The sequence below is a fragment of the Salvia hispanica genome, chromosome 6 (genome assembly GCF_029641045.1).
Source record: "Salvia hispanica isolate PSC_SH4W2 chromosome 6, Shi_PSC_v1, whole genome shotgun sequence".
Classification (NCBI taxonomy): Eukaryota; Viridiplantae; Streptophyta; class Magnoliopsida; order Lamiales; family Lamiaceae; genus Salvia; species Salvia hispanica.
The window spans coordinates 4393680-4406381 of NC_142697.1; the positions used below are offsets into that span (position 1 = coordinate 4393680).

Sequence of the window (12702 nt, forward strand, 5' to 3'; positions counted from 1 at the left end):
AGGGAGTGGCCATCGTCTCCCTCTCCATAGTGGAAGCTAGGGCTGACAATTTTCAACACAACACGATAATCCGACACGAATCCGCACTAAATTATTGGGTTGGGGTCAAGCCTTATTGGGTGCGTGTCCTTATCGGGTTGACCCATTAAGAACCCGATAATTTCGGGTTGGATGCAGGTCGGATACAGATAACCCATTAAGAAATAATATTATTATTTTTATTATTATTTAAAAAAATATATATTACTTTAATTTTTTTATTTCTTGTAAATTAGGTCTAATTAGTAAAAAAAGAATTTTATCGTGTAAATTAGGTTGAAAAATAAGGTTTAATCGTGTAATATTAGGTTCGGTCGTTATCGTGTCGTTTCAATCCATGTTATATCGTGTCGGGTGTGGGTTGTGTTCAGATTTGAAGGTAGCAGGTCGGGTTCGTGTTCGGATTTACAATTTCCTTAACAGATCGGATTCGAGTTAGGCCTTATTGGGTTGGGTCGTTATCAGGTTGACCCGATAAAGGTCCAATCCGCACGATTCGCCAGCCCTAGTGGAAGCCGATTGGGGGTGGGGGAGGGGGAAGGGGGGAGCAATCAACCCCCATTGTGAGTGCTCTTAAGGGTTAGACTTAAATTACTCCTTCTGTCTCTTCAATATGTGTCCTACTTTGACTCAACATGAGTTTTAAAAAATGTAAAGGAAAGTGAGTTGAAAAAGTTAGTGCTAGGTGGATCATACCTTTTTATAATATAATATGAGGAAAATGATTTAATAGATTGTGAGGTCAATTACCAAAATAAGTAAAAGTGAAGTGAGACAATTAATAAGGGACAAACAAAATAAGATTAAAATAGTTATTTAAATCACCGAATTTGGTTAAAATCTGATCTATTCCAAAAAGCTTAAATTCCACTAATTAAATCACGAAGTTTCAGATTTTCTAGTTTATCCCATGGGTCTAATTTTAGGTGGAATACTTGCATCTCTACATTGAAATCCATCTTGAAATTTCAATCTATGTCAACAAAGATACTATCTAAAATTTGACTCATGGGGTAAACTACAAAAAAAAAAAACTTTGTAACTTAATTATCGGATTTCTAACTTTGTGAGATAGATCAGATTTTGACAAAACTTGATTATTTAAATGGCTATTTTCCCTATCAAGAAATATATAAATTATTTTATTTATATTTCTTGTTTATATATAAATGGGGAGTTATCAATTGCTAACTAATTAGCAATCCCAAACTAAGACTAAATCTTAGCCATTAGATTAGAAGATCTAGGGGTTGAAATAATGCCACATGGATTATATTTTTAATTAAGAAAATTAATAAATAAAATTAATAAATAAAATTAATAAATAAAATTAGAGAGTATTAATGTCAATTCCCTCTCATTAAAATCATCTTAAAACTTTAAATTTACGTAACTCTCTCGATTTAAATGATTTTTTCACAAAAAAATAGCAAATTAAAGATAATTTTATAAGGATTCCAACGAGATCCCAATTGCATATGTTCCAACGATGTTCGGATGATGAAATTTGATATTTAATATTTTTTATTTTAGTTTTCGTAAATGTTGATAACCAGATTTTTATCAACAAATACATAAAAAAATCTCAATAAAACAATGTAAAAATTTCAATAAATATGAGTTGATATTTCCTTGTACTAGTGTTGATATTCTTATGTCATATTGTTGATATTTGTAATACACTATGTTAATATAAAAAAACATTCACGAAAATTATCATATGATAACATAATGACGATATTACCCTTTTGTTGATATTTTGTCTACTATTTATTGAAATTCGTAAGATTTAATCTCATCCACTCATTTTAAAATCTAAAGGTGGAGATTTGGTCTTGATTTTAGATTAGGGTGCTATAAGCATTAGAATATGACCCATATATAAATTACTTAAATATATACATTATTTTATTTATATATCTTGAATTTTTTCCATTTCTCGTTCTTTATGTCCTACGGTATTCCGCCATTCATTTTACTGGTAATATTTCATAAATTTTGTTGTGAAAATAGAAATATTACTATTATTATTTAATAAATATAACTGAAGCATATCACTTGTTTAATAAATCTAATTGATATTTATTACTGAAAGTAAAAATTTAAGTGTATATGCAATATTTTACGATGTGGTGGAGATGGCCAGTGCCGAGCGCCATGTTGTAGGTCTGGACATATCAGGCATTGCCATTAAGAAAGCAATGAAAGTAAGAGATGATTTTATAAAAAAGTTTGCAACTTTCCTTGTAGATGTGATGAAATGTTATACAAAAAGACTTCGCAACGCCCTATTTTGATATCGGTGTAAACGAACTTTTGTGTGCCTATATCACTTGATCAATGTATCGAATTTGTACAATATTTTGCATCGAGGTTCTTGTGTGTAATCCACAGTAGTTATGATGGTTGCATTACATTGTAGTTGAAGTCTGGTTCAGCAAAGGCAGAGCACTGTACTTTCTTAAAGGGTGACTTCTTCACATGGTGTCCGGCTCAGTTGTTCGATCTCATATTTGATTACAAGTAAGTTTCCTCGCCCTAGGGACATGACATGCATTCATGCTGCATTTTCATTAAATCGACCTCTACAGGTTTTTTTGTGCCATTGAACCCGAGCTAAGATCGTCGTGGGCCAAGAAAATGTCCCAGCTTCTCAAACCAGATGGGGAGCTCATAACACTAATCAATCTGGTTAGTCAAAATATATATACTGCATACTTGAATTATAAATACTAATAACGCGGAAAAAACTTGCGTACGTATTTATTTGAAGCACTTATATCGTTTGCATGCTATTTTTTTTGTCAGATCGATGATCGTGAGGGTGGTCCTCCGTTTAACGTATCAGTTTCCGAGTAATTTCCACTTGTTTTTTCCCTACACTTCAGCTTTGAACTTGTCTGGTGTGGTTTTCATGATTTCGTTTATCTACACAGTTATGAAGAGGTGCTGCATCCTGTTGGTTTCGAAGCAACGTGTGTTTCAGACAACGAGTTGGCTATTCCTCGTCAAAAGGTAGATTGATTTCATGTGAATGTGGACAAGTCTTGTGATCGAAAACATCATATTTCTAACATCGATCGTTCTTGAACGCATGGCAGGGACACGAGAAGCTAGGAAGATGGAGAAGGAGAAGGGTTTCATCATATTCTGCAGAAAAACACAGGGACATGTTGACAAGTTGGGATGCTTGTCTATCTTGTTTCCTTTGTCTCGGCAATGAAAAGGGAGGCAAATAAACGGTTATTCATTGATGAGCTATACTTTGATTTATGAGAATGGAATGAACATAAAAAATGGTACCCGATTTTTTACTTTTGCATAAAAATAGTCAATTTTTTTATACAACATTTTTGATACCTGGTCCTAATATTTGCCCAAAAAAAGACGTTTTCACATGTTTGTCATGAAGGGCATTTTCGGGCATACCGAAAAAAATCTAAAATGGGAATATGCTCTATTTTCTTTTTAGTCCGTCCCACAAGAATATGCATTTAATAAAATTTGAAAACTCCTTTTTCTCTTATGAGGTGTGAATGTGATTCATTTTCCACTAACAATACTTTAATTACTTTTTCTCTCTACATCTCTATAACTTTACCAATTTTGCATTAAAATCCGTGTTAAAACCCAAAGTGTATATTCTTTTAGGATGAAGGGGTGTAAGTATATTATAAAAATCTTCTCTCTTTTTTCTCTTCTTCTTCCCTAACTAATTTGATGCATATAAAAATTGTGTTTTCTTCCACCTTTAACAATATGCCATACATTTTTCCATTTAAATTGCAAGTGCATTCCAATTGGCATGGATATAATATTTTCCTTTGTAAGGCTACTAAACTAATATTTCTAAATTCTAGTAACATGAAAATTTGCTACTTCACACAGTATAAAATTGGATATTACAATCTGAAGTCTTTCCATATTGCCAAAGCCACCCCATCGAATTCAGAAATTTTCAAATAATTAAACAACATATTATCATTGCAAATTAATTTATTTACAATTAATGTCATTTCACTATAAAAAAAGTCTACTTTCTACTAACATTTATTTTATTAATTATATATTACTATTCATGCCAAAATGTTTCTATTTAATTGATCAATATCTGGTTTTAACCTATACTTACTCCTATAAGTTCGTTGTAAATATTATGAATTCTTTGAAACCGCGAAAAACTTGTCCCTCTATTTTAGTTTCTCTGTGATCACAATCTGACATTTTCTTTCTGCATCCGACATTCACTCTCCCTCCCAATTTTCAATTCCCATCTCCCAACTTTGATCAAAACACTAAAATTGAAAATTCTTGAGAAAAAAGCAAAACAAAAATGGACGATCCACCCAAAGATCCCGACGCCAAGGCGGTAGATGAGGTATCCCAGTCGCCTCCGCGCCCGAAATCCAAGTTCTACAGCCAGCAGCTGCCCAAGACGAGCGGCAGCCACCACCCCCGCAACCACAGCCTCGACGGCGCCGACGTCATCGGCGCCTCTGACGAGGAAGACTTGTACCGCTATCCCGTCAACCACATGATGGAGACGGGTGATGGCGCCGACGCCAGCGAAGACGCTCAGATGCTGCCCAACGAGCCGCTGCCCGAGTTCATTGGCAGCGGCGGCGGCGTCGGGGTGTTCAAGGCCCCTATTAGAGCCGCGATGCACCCCACCCGCCCGCCGTGTATCGAGATTAGGCCTCACCCTTTGAGGGAATCTCAGGTTGGATATTTTAATTATCCATTGTCCAATTGTGTCAAAATATTGATTTTAATTAAATTTTTTAATATGGATGTTGAGATGAAAAGAAAGTTGGACAAATTGGAGAGTACACCTAGAGTTTTAATAAGAAATTGATAAAGTAAGAGATTGAGAAAAATGTAGATAAAGCATGAGTGAGAAACTTTTCATTTATAGAAATGAGACTATGTTATTTTTCGTGGACAGATAGAATATCAGTTAAAAAGATTGAAAAACCAACATGGTTGGCCTAGTGTTCAACATCTCATCCCTTAAGACCCTTGCCATGTAAATGGAGCAAACACTTGGCCAGTCCCTACCGCTTAGTGTCCTGACTTTTGGGACAAGAGATTAGTCTCTAGTTGTCGGTAGTATGGGACATATACATTCATTAAAGTAAGAAAGAGAGAATAAAGTAATAAAGTAAGATAGGTGTTGAAGTTTTGTTTTTAGCTAAAAAAGAAATTGATCATTTGTGGTGGGACAATTCAAAATGGAAAGTTGATCACTTGTGGAGTAGGGTTGTATGTTTGTATTCACAATTGAATTAGCTACTGTGCTTTGGTAAATAGAAGATACAAGGTGTGTGGATTTCAGAATTTTGTTTGTTTGGAAGTTTCTTAACAAAGAAATCAAATTTGTGATAGCAAAATGTTATGTAGTTTGTCATTGTGTACTTGTCTTTATAACAAGTCTATTAAGTGTAAAAGAATCTAGAAGTTTGTGGACTTCAACAGGGTGGAAAATTAATAAAGACGATTGCTAGCACAGACACACAGCTGTGGGGAGGGCAGGAAACTGGTGTAAGAGTGTGGAAATATTCGGACACATTCGAGCCGGGGAGTGTAACGGAGACAGCTGGGCGAAGGTTACCAAGGGGAGACGAGGAGGCCGCCATGTTTCACGAGTCAGCAAGCATGTCTCAAACACTCTGCTTGATGATTGACGAAGCAAGTAAGATGGTTTGGAGCGGACACAAAGACGGTAAGGTTCGTTCCTGGAAGATGGACCAGCAGTTCACCGATGGCAACACCTTCAAAGAAGGCTTGTCTTGGCAAGCACACAAAACTCCTGTTCTTTCCATGACAATGTCTTTCTACGGTAACCCCTTTCTTTAATCTTTCTCGTATTTGTTGTTTATACATGTGTTCCGTTTCTTATGATCTCTGGGCTTGTATGTGAAGGTGACATATGGACGGGTGCAGAGGGTGGGAATATAAGGATCTGGCCATGGGAAGCTCTAGAAAAATCGCTTGGACTAACGCAGGAGGAAAGGCGGATGGCTGCTGTGCTGATCGAGAGATCAATTATCGATTTGAGAGCTGAAGTCACCACTAACGGCGTATGCAACATGCCCTCTTCGGATGTGAAATATCTGTTATCTGACAATGTTCGAGCCAAGGTTTGGGCTGCAGCCTCTCAAACCTTTTCACTATGGTACCTGCTCTCTCTCGAATTCATCTGGCTCGAGAAAATCCAAAAGTCTGATCGTTTGTATTAAACAGGAACGCTCGGACGAGGGAGCTTCTTAAAGTGTTCAACCTAGAGGGTCAGATTGAGAATCGCGTAGACAATCCATCTCAAGACCAGCCAGTTGAAGACGGGGATAATGCGAAGTCCGTCTCCAAGGGAAAAAAGGATAAACCACAGGGCTTCCTGCAGAGGTCGCTCAATGCTCTGATAGGCGCTGCGGATGCTGTTCGTAGAGTAGCAAAGGGGGCGGGAGCTTTAGTCGAAGACACAAAGAAGATAGAAGCAATGATGATTGCTGCAGATGGTGTGATTTGGACGGGTTGTTCGAATGGATTGATAATCCTTTGGGACGGGAATGGGAACCGTATGCAGGATTTCACTCGGCACCCTGCTGCTGTACAAAGCTTCTGCTCTCACGGTTCGAGGATATGGGTTGGATACGCAACAGGCAACATCCAGATACTAGACCTCGAAGGGAACTTGGTAGCCGGCTGGGTTGCCCACAACGAGCCTGTTATAAAACTAGTCGTTGGCCACGGACATCTTTTTAGTTTAGCCACACACGGTGGTGTTCGGGGGTGGAACATATCCTCCCCTGCTACCATCGATAGCACGTTGCGCCAAGAACTATCGGAACGAGCAGATATGTATACAAGGCAGGACAAAGCGACCATTATGATTGCAACATGGAACGTTAGCCAAGGAAGAGCTTCTGAAACGGCCCTCAAGTCCTGGCTGGGATCTTCAGCAGTCTCCGACGTTGATATTGTAGTTGTCGGCCTGCAAGAGGTGGAGATGGGTGCTGGTTTTCTTGCCATGTCTGCAGCGAGAGAAACGGTACACCTCTAAGTACATCAAGTGTGTGATTTCGATGATTTTTTAAATTAGAATTTGACAATTGAGTTTGCTTTTTTTTAGGTAGGACTAGAAGGGAGCGCTGTGGGGCAATGGTGGCTAGATAATATCGGCAAGGCTTTAAACGAAAGAACTGTCTTCGAACGTGTCGGGTCAAGGCAGTTGGCTGCCTTGCTGATAGCGGTTTGGTATAGCTTTCATACTCTTAAGGGCATTTAATTTATTGATTCTATATGATTAGGGAAAAATTTTTGGGTGACATCGTTCTTCGTTTCAGGGTAAGAAAAACGGTGAGGCCCCATGTCGGGGACTTGGATGTTGCTGCGGTGGCATGTGGTCTAGGGCGAGCTATAGGAAATAAGGTGCGCCGCTCTAGTCGTCCCTTGACATCGAAATGGTAATTTATGTCGTCTCTACACTTGCAGGGAGGTGTAGGATTGAGGTTGAGAGTGTATGATCAGCTGATATGTTTTGTAAATTGTCATTTAGCTGCACATTTAGAAGCAGTAAACAAACGGAATGCTGATTTCGATCATATTTTCCGAACAATGACTTTCGGTCGGTCTACGCAAACCGCTGGTATGGTGCGATGCCTCTACTTGTCTTGCTCTCTTCTTCTCTGTGTATATTTATTTTGGCTGCTTTATTCGTTTGGCTTTCCGTGGCTCCTCATTTTCGCAGCTGGTGTTTCGTCGGCTAATCAGGCTGTCAAGAACTCAAATGTATGGTTTAGTTTTTTAGTTTGTTTGATTTTGTTAAGTTTTGGTTTGGGTGAAGTTGTGTGTTTTTCTCCAGCAAACAACACCTACTAGTCCTGAAGAGGCCAGGCCTGATCTTGCTGAAGCTGATATGGTCATCTTTAATGGCGATTTGAATTATCGCCTATTCGGCATAAGCTATGATGAAGCTCGGGACTTGGTTTCGCAGCGAAGCTTTGATTGGCTTCGCCAGAAAGATCAGCTACGCGCAGAGATGAAGGCTGGAAAAGTCTTCCAAGGGATGCGGGAGGCCATCCTTATGTTTCCTCCCACCTACAAGTTCGAGATAGGAAAACCGGGTTTAGGAGGTAAATTCAACGCCTTATGTGATTGTCTAATCCGACACGAGGTCCGAGGATATGCTGGTCTAACGGTATACGTTTCAGGTTATGACTCGGGTGAGAAGAAACGCATCCCGGCTTGGTGTGATAGAGTTCTGTATCGGGATAACAAAGATGGTACGACGACGAAAGAATGCAGCTTAGATTGCCCCGTGATCGCCTCCATATCCCAGTAAGGCTTGTTTCTCTTAAACACTACTTCTTGTTGTTGCTTAAATGGTAGTGATGTTTGGATGTTGCGTTCAAGGTACGACGCTTGTATGGACGTGGTTGAGAGCGATCACAAGCCCGTCCGTTGCAAGCTCAACGTCGACATTGCTCATGTCGATAAAGCAGTTAGGAGGCAGGAGTTTGCCAAGATCCTCATGACCAACGAGGAGATCAGGTCGAGCATCGAGGAGCTGCGTTTCGTCCCTGATACGTCGGTCAGCACCGACACCATCGAGCTCCAGAACCAGGACACATTCTGCTTCAAGATCACCAATCCAAGTCCCGAACACTGCGTCTTTTTCAAAATCGCGTGTCTAGGACTATGCGCCAATGCGGACCCCAACTGCCGTCCACGTGGCTCATTCGGTTTCCCACGTTGGCTCCACGTAAATCTCCACTTCTTAATTCGCACTCGTTTTGTAAAATAAGAGAAAAATGTTTACTTTTACTCTTTTTCTGCTTTAACTATTTATTACTATATAATTTTTCAAAACTAATAGAACAAATGAGGTACAATGCTAACTATCCCACAACAGGTGGCACCAGCGGCCGGCTTGATCAAGCCGGAGCAAGAGGCGGACGTATCGGTGCACCACGAGGAGTTGCACAAGTTGGAGGAGTTGACAGGGGGAGCTGCACAAAGCTGGTGGGCTGAAGACGGCAAGGACAAGGAGCTCACCTTGTTGGTGACAGTACAAGGCAGTTGCTCGACCGACGTCAAAACCCACCGTGTGACTCTCCGGCACCGCTCCATTCCACTCGGATAGATTAAACACAAGAAGCCACAAGGCTAACAGGAAGGTACATATTTGTAGAAATGGATATTCTTTAATGTGTTTAGATTCAGTAATATATCAAGGAAAGCGTGGTGATATTTTGGTAAAAATAATGGATTCGGACAATTTTTAAATATTTGGATCCTTTTAATTTTCAACCCTAAAAGAATTGTATTTTAATTAGTAAAAGTACTTATCTAAACATAAATATAAAGTTGATGAATTTTTAAGACTTGCATATACAGGCCTCAAAAAAAAATTTGCAGTCATTTTTGGACTAAAATTTTACGTGTTCCATATAGGCAACCCTACACCCTACGCTAGCCCCTCCCCAATTAAAAACATTAAATTGCACTATTCACTACTATTGAATGCATCGCTGCTCCACTTATGTCACCTAAAATTCATCTTTTGGCAGATTCATAATTTTTAGAATTTGGGGTGCGATAAATTTAATTGGATCAGTTTATGTCTCTTTGTTACGTTTTGGCTTCGCACGAACTCGGTCATCTGAAGGCCTTGAAAAATCACTTCAGAAGTCTTTCTTTCAGTTAGTGAATTTTCATATTATTATTTAGGAATATTTTAAGGATTGGACTCATAGGCAAAATTGTAGGTTTTTAATTATCAAATAAGTAGTTATTAATCTTGACTTGTATAACCTGATATAACTCTCTAAACCCCGTTTGGTAGTCGAGTTGGGATTTACCATGTCAGTTACCAAATGAGAAATCATTTAGTTTTATATGAATAAATATTTAAGCACCATATTTGGTATATTAAATTGTATTTTTGTTTGAATTGTAAGTCCACCAAAATACCTTTATTAAATCTAAATTAAAATGGAATGATGAAAATTTGAGGACAATAAGATAATTTAAGTCATTATCAACCAACCTACCAACTTGGTTGGTTAATTTAACACATCAAAACATAGAAAATGATATGTGCCAGAAAACTAACACGGACAAAAGATAATTTAATTTATATACCAAACATCAAGTAGAGCTAGGAGAAACATAGCTACTAATACCATTCCTAATGACTCGTGCTTGTATTAGACTATTATTATGAAAGAAAATAACGACAAGTAAGAAATCTTTAGCAATTTGGAATTACAACACCATTCGAAATGACTCCTGCATTTTCACAATGTGAAGCTGCATGCTGTTGGTTAGAAAATGTATTGATGTAATTTAGATGAATATCTTGCAGATATATACGTTCACACGGCTTCGTCCAACTGCAAATCAACACCAACGCGTCTTGAGTCCATGATGTGCCTGTGATGTTGTAGAATGAAACGTCGCTTAGTTTCACCCCAGAGTTCTGCAAAAGATGAACAATCACGTTTATGGATATTTCATAAATACTAGAAGGAGTAACTAATTAATCATGCAAGAATTTATACCCCATTTGGACAATTCTTCTCTGGGCAATACTCTTGATCAATGATTATAGGGTTGGAAACATTTTGCATTTGCAAATTTTCAAACTTGATGTCTCTTGCGTATCCATTGAATGGTTTAGCCCATGTTTTAATCCGAACTCCGTTTTCTGTTCCTGTGAAGATAGAGTTGTTTACGACAATGTGTTCCACTCCGCCTTCGTCTGGATTGCCTCCCATACTTCCAATGCTGATAATCATTTTGAAATTTCAAACATTATTCATCAAATTCAAACCTCACTATTAGAAGCTCTAAAAAGTAATCAAATGTTTAAACCCTTATTTTAGACGAAACCCTAAATGACTCATGCTTAAACCCTATTAGACGAAACCCTAAAGGATTCGTGTTTAAACCCTACTATTAGAAGCCCTAAGCAATGATTAAATGTCCATTTGTGTTTAATAATCAAGTTGAATTTGAGATAAACATACAATTTAAGACATCCGTACATACCTAATGCCATGGCCAGGGCCGCAAACAATGTTGTCCATGTACATTTGGGTGGTGCCGGGGCCAATGGAGATACAGTCGTCGCCGGTGGCAATATTAGCATGGCTGACACTAATATTATTCGAATTCCCAATGTGGATGCCATCGGTGTTGGGGCTATCACCGGGAGCCACAATTGTCAAATATTGAATTATCATGTTGTTGCATCCATTAATAAAAACATGGACTGCGTGGCTGTTATGTGATGTCAAACCATTGATTTCCACATCGTTGCAACTTTGGAACGAGAACGACTGCAATCACCATGAAATACATTACCAACTTTATTTGATAATAATAAGAAAATTTGTAAGTGATAATTGTATAAAACATTTTCGGCGCTTAAAAGAGAAAAAAGTACAACTAATAACCAAACCCTTGAGTTGAAACTTAAATTAGTGAAATTTGTATCTCATTTTTGCATAATTATAATAATAAAATGTGAGTAGAATGAATTACTATGATGAATATCTATTTAATATTTATAGTTAAAATAAATGGAGAATCTTAATTGCAGAATGACTTAAAAGGTAAATCTGACTCTTAAAAGGGAATTGAAAACAACCATTTTAAAAAAGAAATGATTCTAGTATAGTTGGAAAATTTGTGTCTATTTTTGTATATGAGTATAATAATAAAATGTGAGTAAATGACTTAGTGTGATGAATATGTATTTATCATCTATTGTAAAAATAAATGGAGAATGTTAAATGCAAAATGACTTAAATATCGTGACTCTCAAAAAGGGAATTGGAAACAACCATTTTCAAAAAAAAGGAAATGATTCTCATATCACAATACACAAATCGTAGATTTAAGAAATGAAAATCATACTCAAACAATATGTCAAAAAGGATAAAAAGTCGAGTTTACCCTTGCTCCAAAGGGGCAATTGGCTCCACTTCTTTTACATGCCCAATAACTTGTGCCTCTTGCATCAATATCGCCGCCAACAACTGATAATCCATTCACATATTCGAATCTTATCCAAGCTTGATCAGAGAGGAAAGACTTGTAATCATATGGAGCTACAAGAGCTCCAATTATTTGGAGCTGCATTTTACTCTTGCAAGCTCCGCCAAACACTATCGAGTTCACCAAGAACGTCCCCTTAGGGACGTACATGGTGGATTGCTCAACCGAGCTGCAGGGAGCCGCCCAAGCCTTGAGGAAGGCCGATGACGAGTCCGTCACCCCATCGCCCTTCGCTCCAAAATTTACCACGTTATAGAATGCCGCATTGCACGTATGCAATGTTGCAATCAGTGCAAGAACAATTGTGTGAGACAATTTAAGCATAATTAGGGTTTTTAGTGTGTGAGGAGGAACAGATTAGTTTGATTCTGTTGAAAAAAATAGAGTGGTGTTGCTGTAATTTATATAGTAGGGTGTGTGTTGAGACTATAATTAGCATGTATCTTATTGTCTAGCGGCTAATTAATACGAATAACTTTTTTATAAATGTGATAACGGATAATTATGTTAGTTTGTTAGAGAAAGGATCTTACTCTGAAATAGCATATGATACTCCTAACCCATATAATTGGCTCACTCAAGAATCTTTTGGTCATATAG

At 37.9% G+C, this 12702-nt stretch overlaps 2 protein-coding genes and 1 pseudogene across 4 annotated transcripts; 2 read left to right on the top strand and 1 right to left on the bottom strand.

Annotated features, from left to right (window-relative positions):
- Nucleotides 1-2168: 2168 nt before the first annotated feature.
- On the top strand, nucleotides 2169-3278 carry LOC125206128 (thiocyanate methyltransferase 1-like). Its single transcript, XM_048105422.1, has 6 exons — nucleotides 2169-2246; nucleotides 2462-2562; nucleotides 2631-2730; nucleotides 2848-2894; nucleotides 2976-3054; nucleotides 3141-3278. Exons 1-6 carry the CDS (start codon nucleotides 2178-2180, stop codon nucleotides 3276-3278), a joined length of 534 nt encoding a protein of 177 aa, XP_047961379.1. The 5' UTR covers nucleotides 2169-2177.
- Nucleotides 3279-4314: 1036 nt separating this feature from the next.
- Nucleotides 4315-10682, top strand: LOC125207766 (type I inositol polyphosphate 5-phosphatase 12-like). 3 transcript variants are annotated; one of them, XM_089060311.1, is made up of 11 exons: nucleotides 4315-4759; nucleotides 5515-5878; nucleotides 5962-6214; nucleotides 6283-7087; nucleotides 7169-7293; nucleotides 7383-7467; nucleotides 7531-7827; nucleotides 7901-8171; nucleotides 8250-8376; nucleotides 8452-8800; nucleotides 8951-9348. In XM_089060311.1, the coding sequence occupies exons 1-11, from the start codon at nucleotides 4373-4375 to the stop codon at nucleotides 9179-9181; spliced, it is 3294 nt and encodes a 1097-aa protein (XP_088916437.1). In that variant the 5' UTR covers nucleotides 4315-4372; the 3' UTR covers nucleotides 9182-9348. The 3 variants fall into 3 exon arrangements, with proteins under 3 accessions (XP_088916437.1, XP_047963201.1, XP_088916436.1); XM_048107244.2 differs by lacking the exon at nucleotides 4315-4759 and having other exon boundaries at nucleotides 5511-5878; nucleotides 7531-7684; nucleotides 7787-7827; XM_089060310.1 differs by lacking the exon at nucleotides 4315-4759 and adding an exon at nucleotides 10406-10682 and having other exon boundaries at nucleotides 5564-5878; nucleotides 8951-9215.
- On the bottom strand, nucleotides 10292-12426 carry LOC125206130 (polygalacturonase-like; annotated as a pseudogene).
- Nucleotides 12427-12702: the final 276 nt, after the last annotated feature.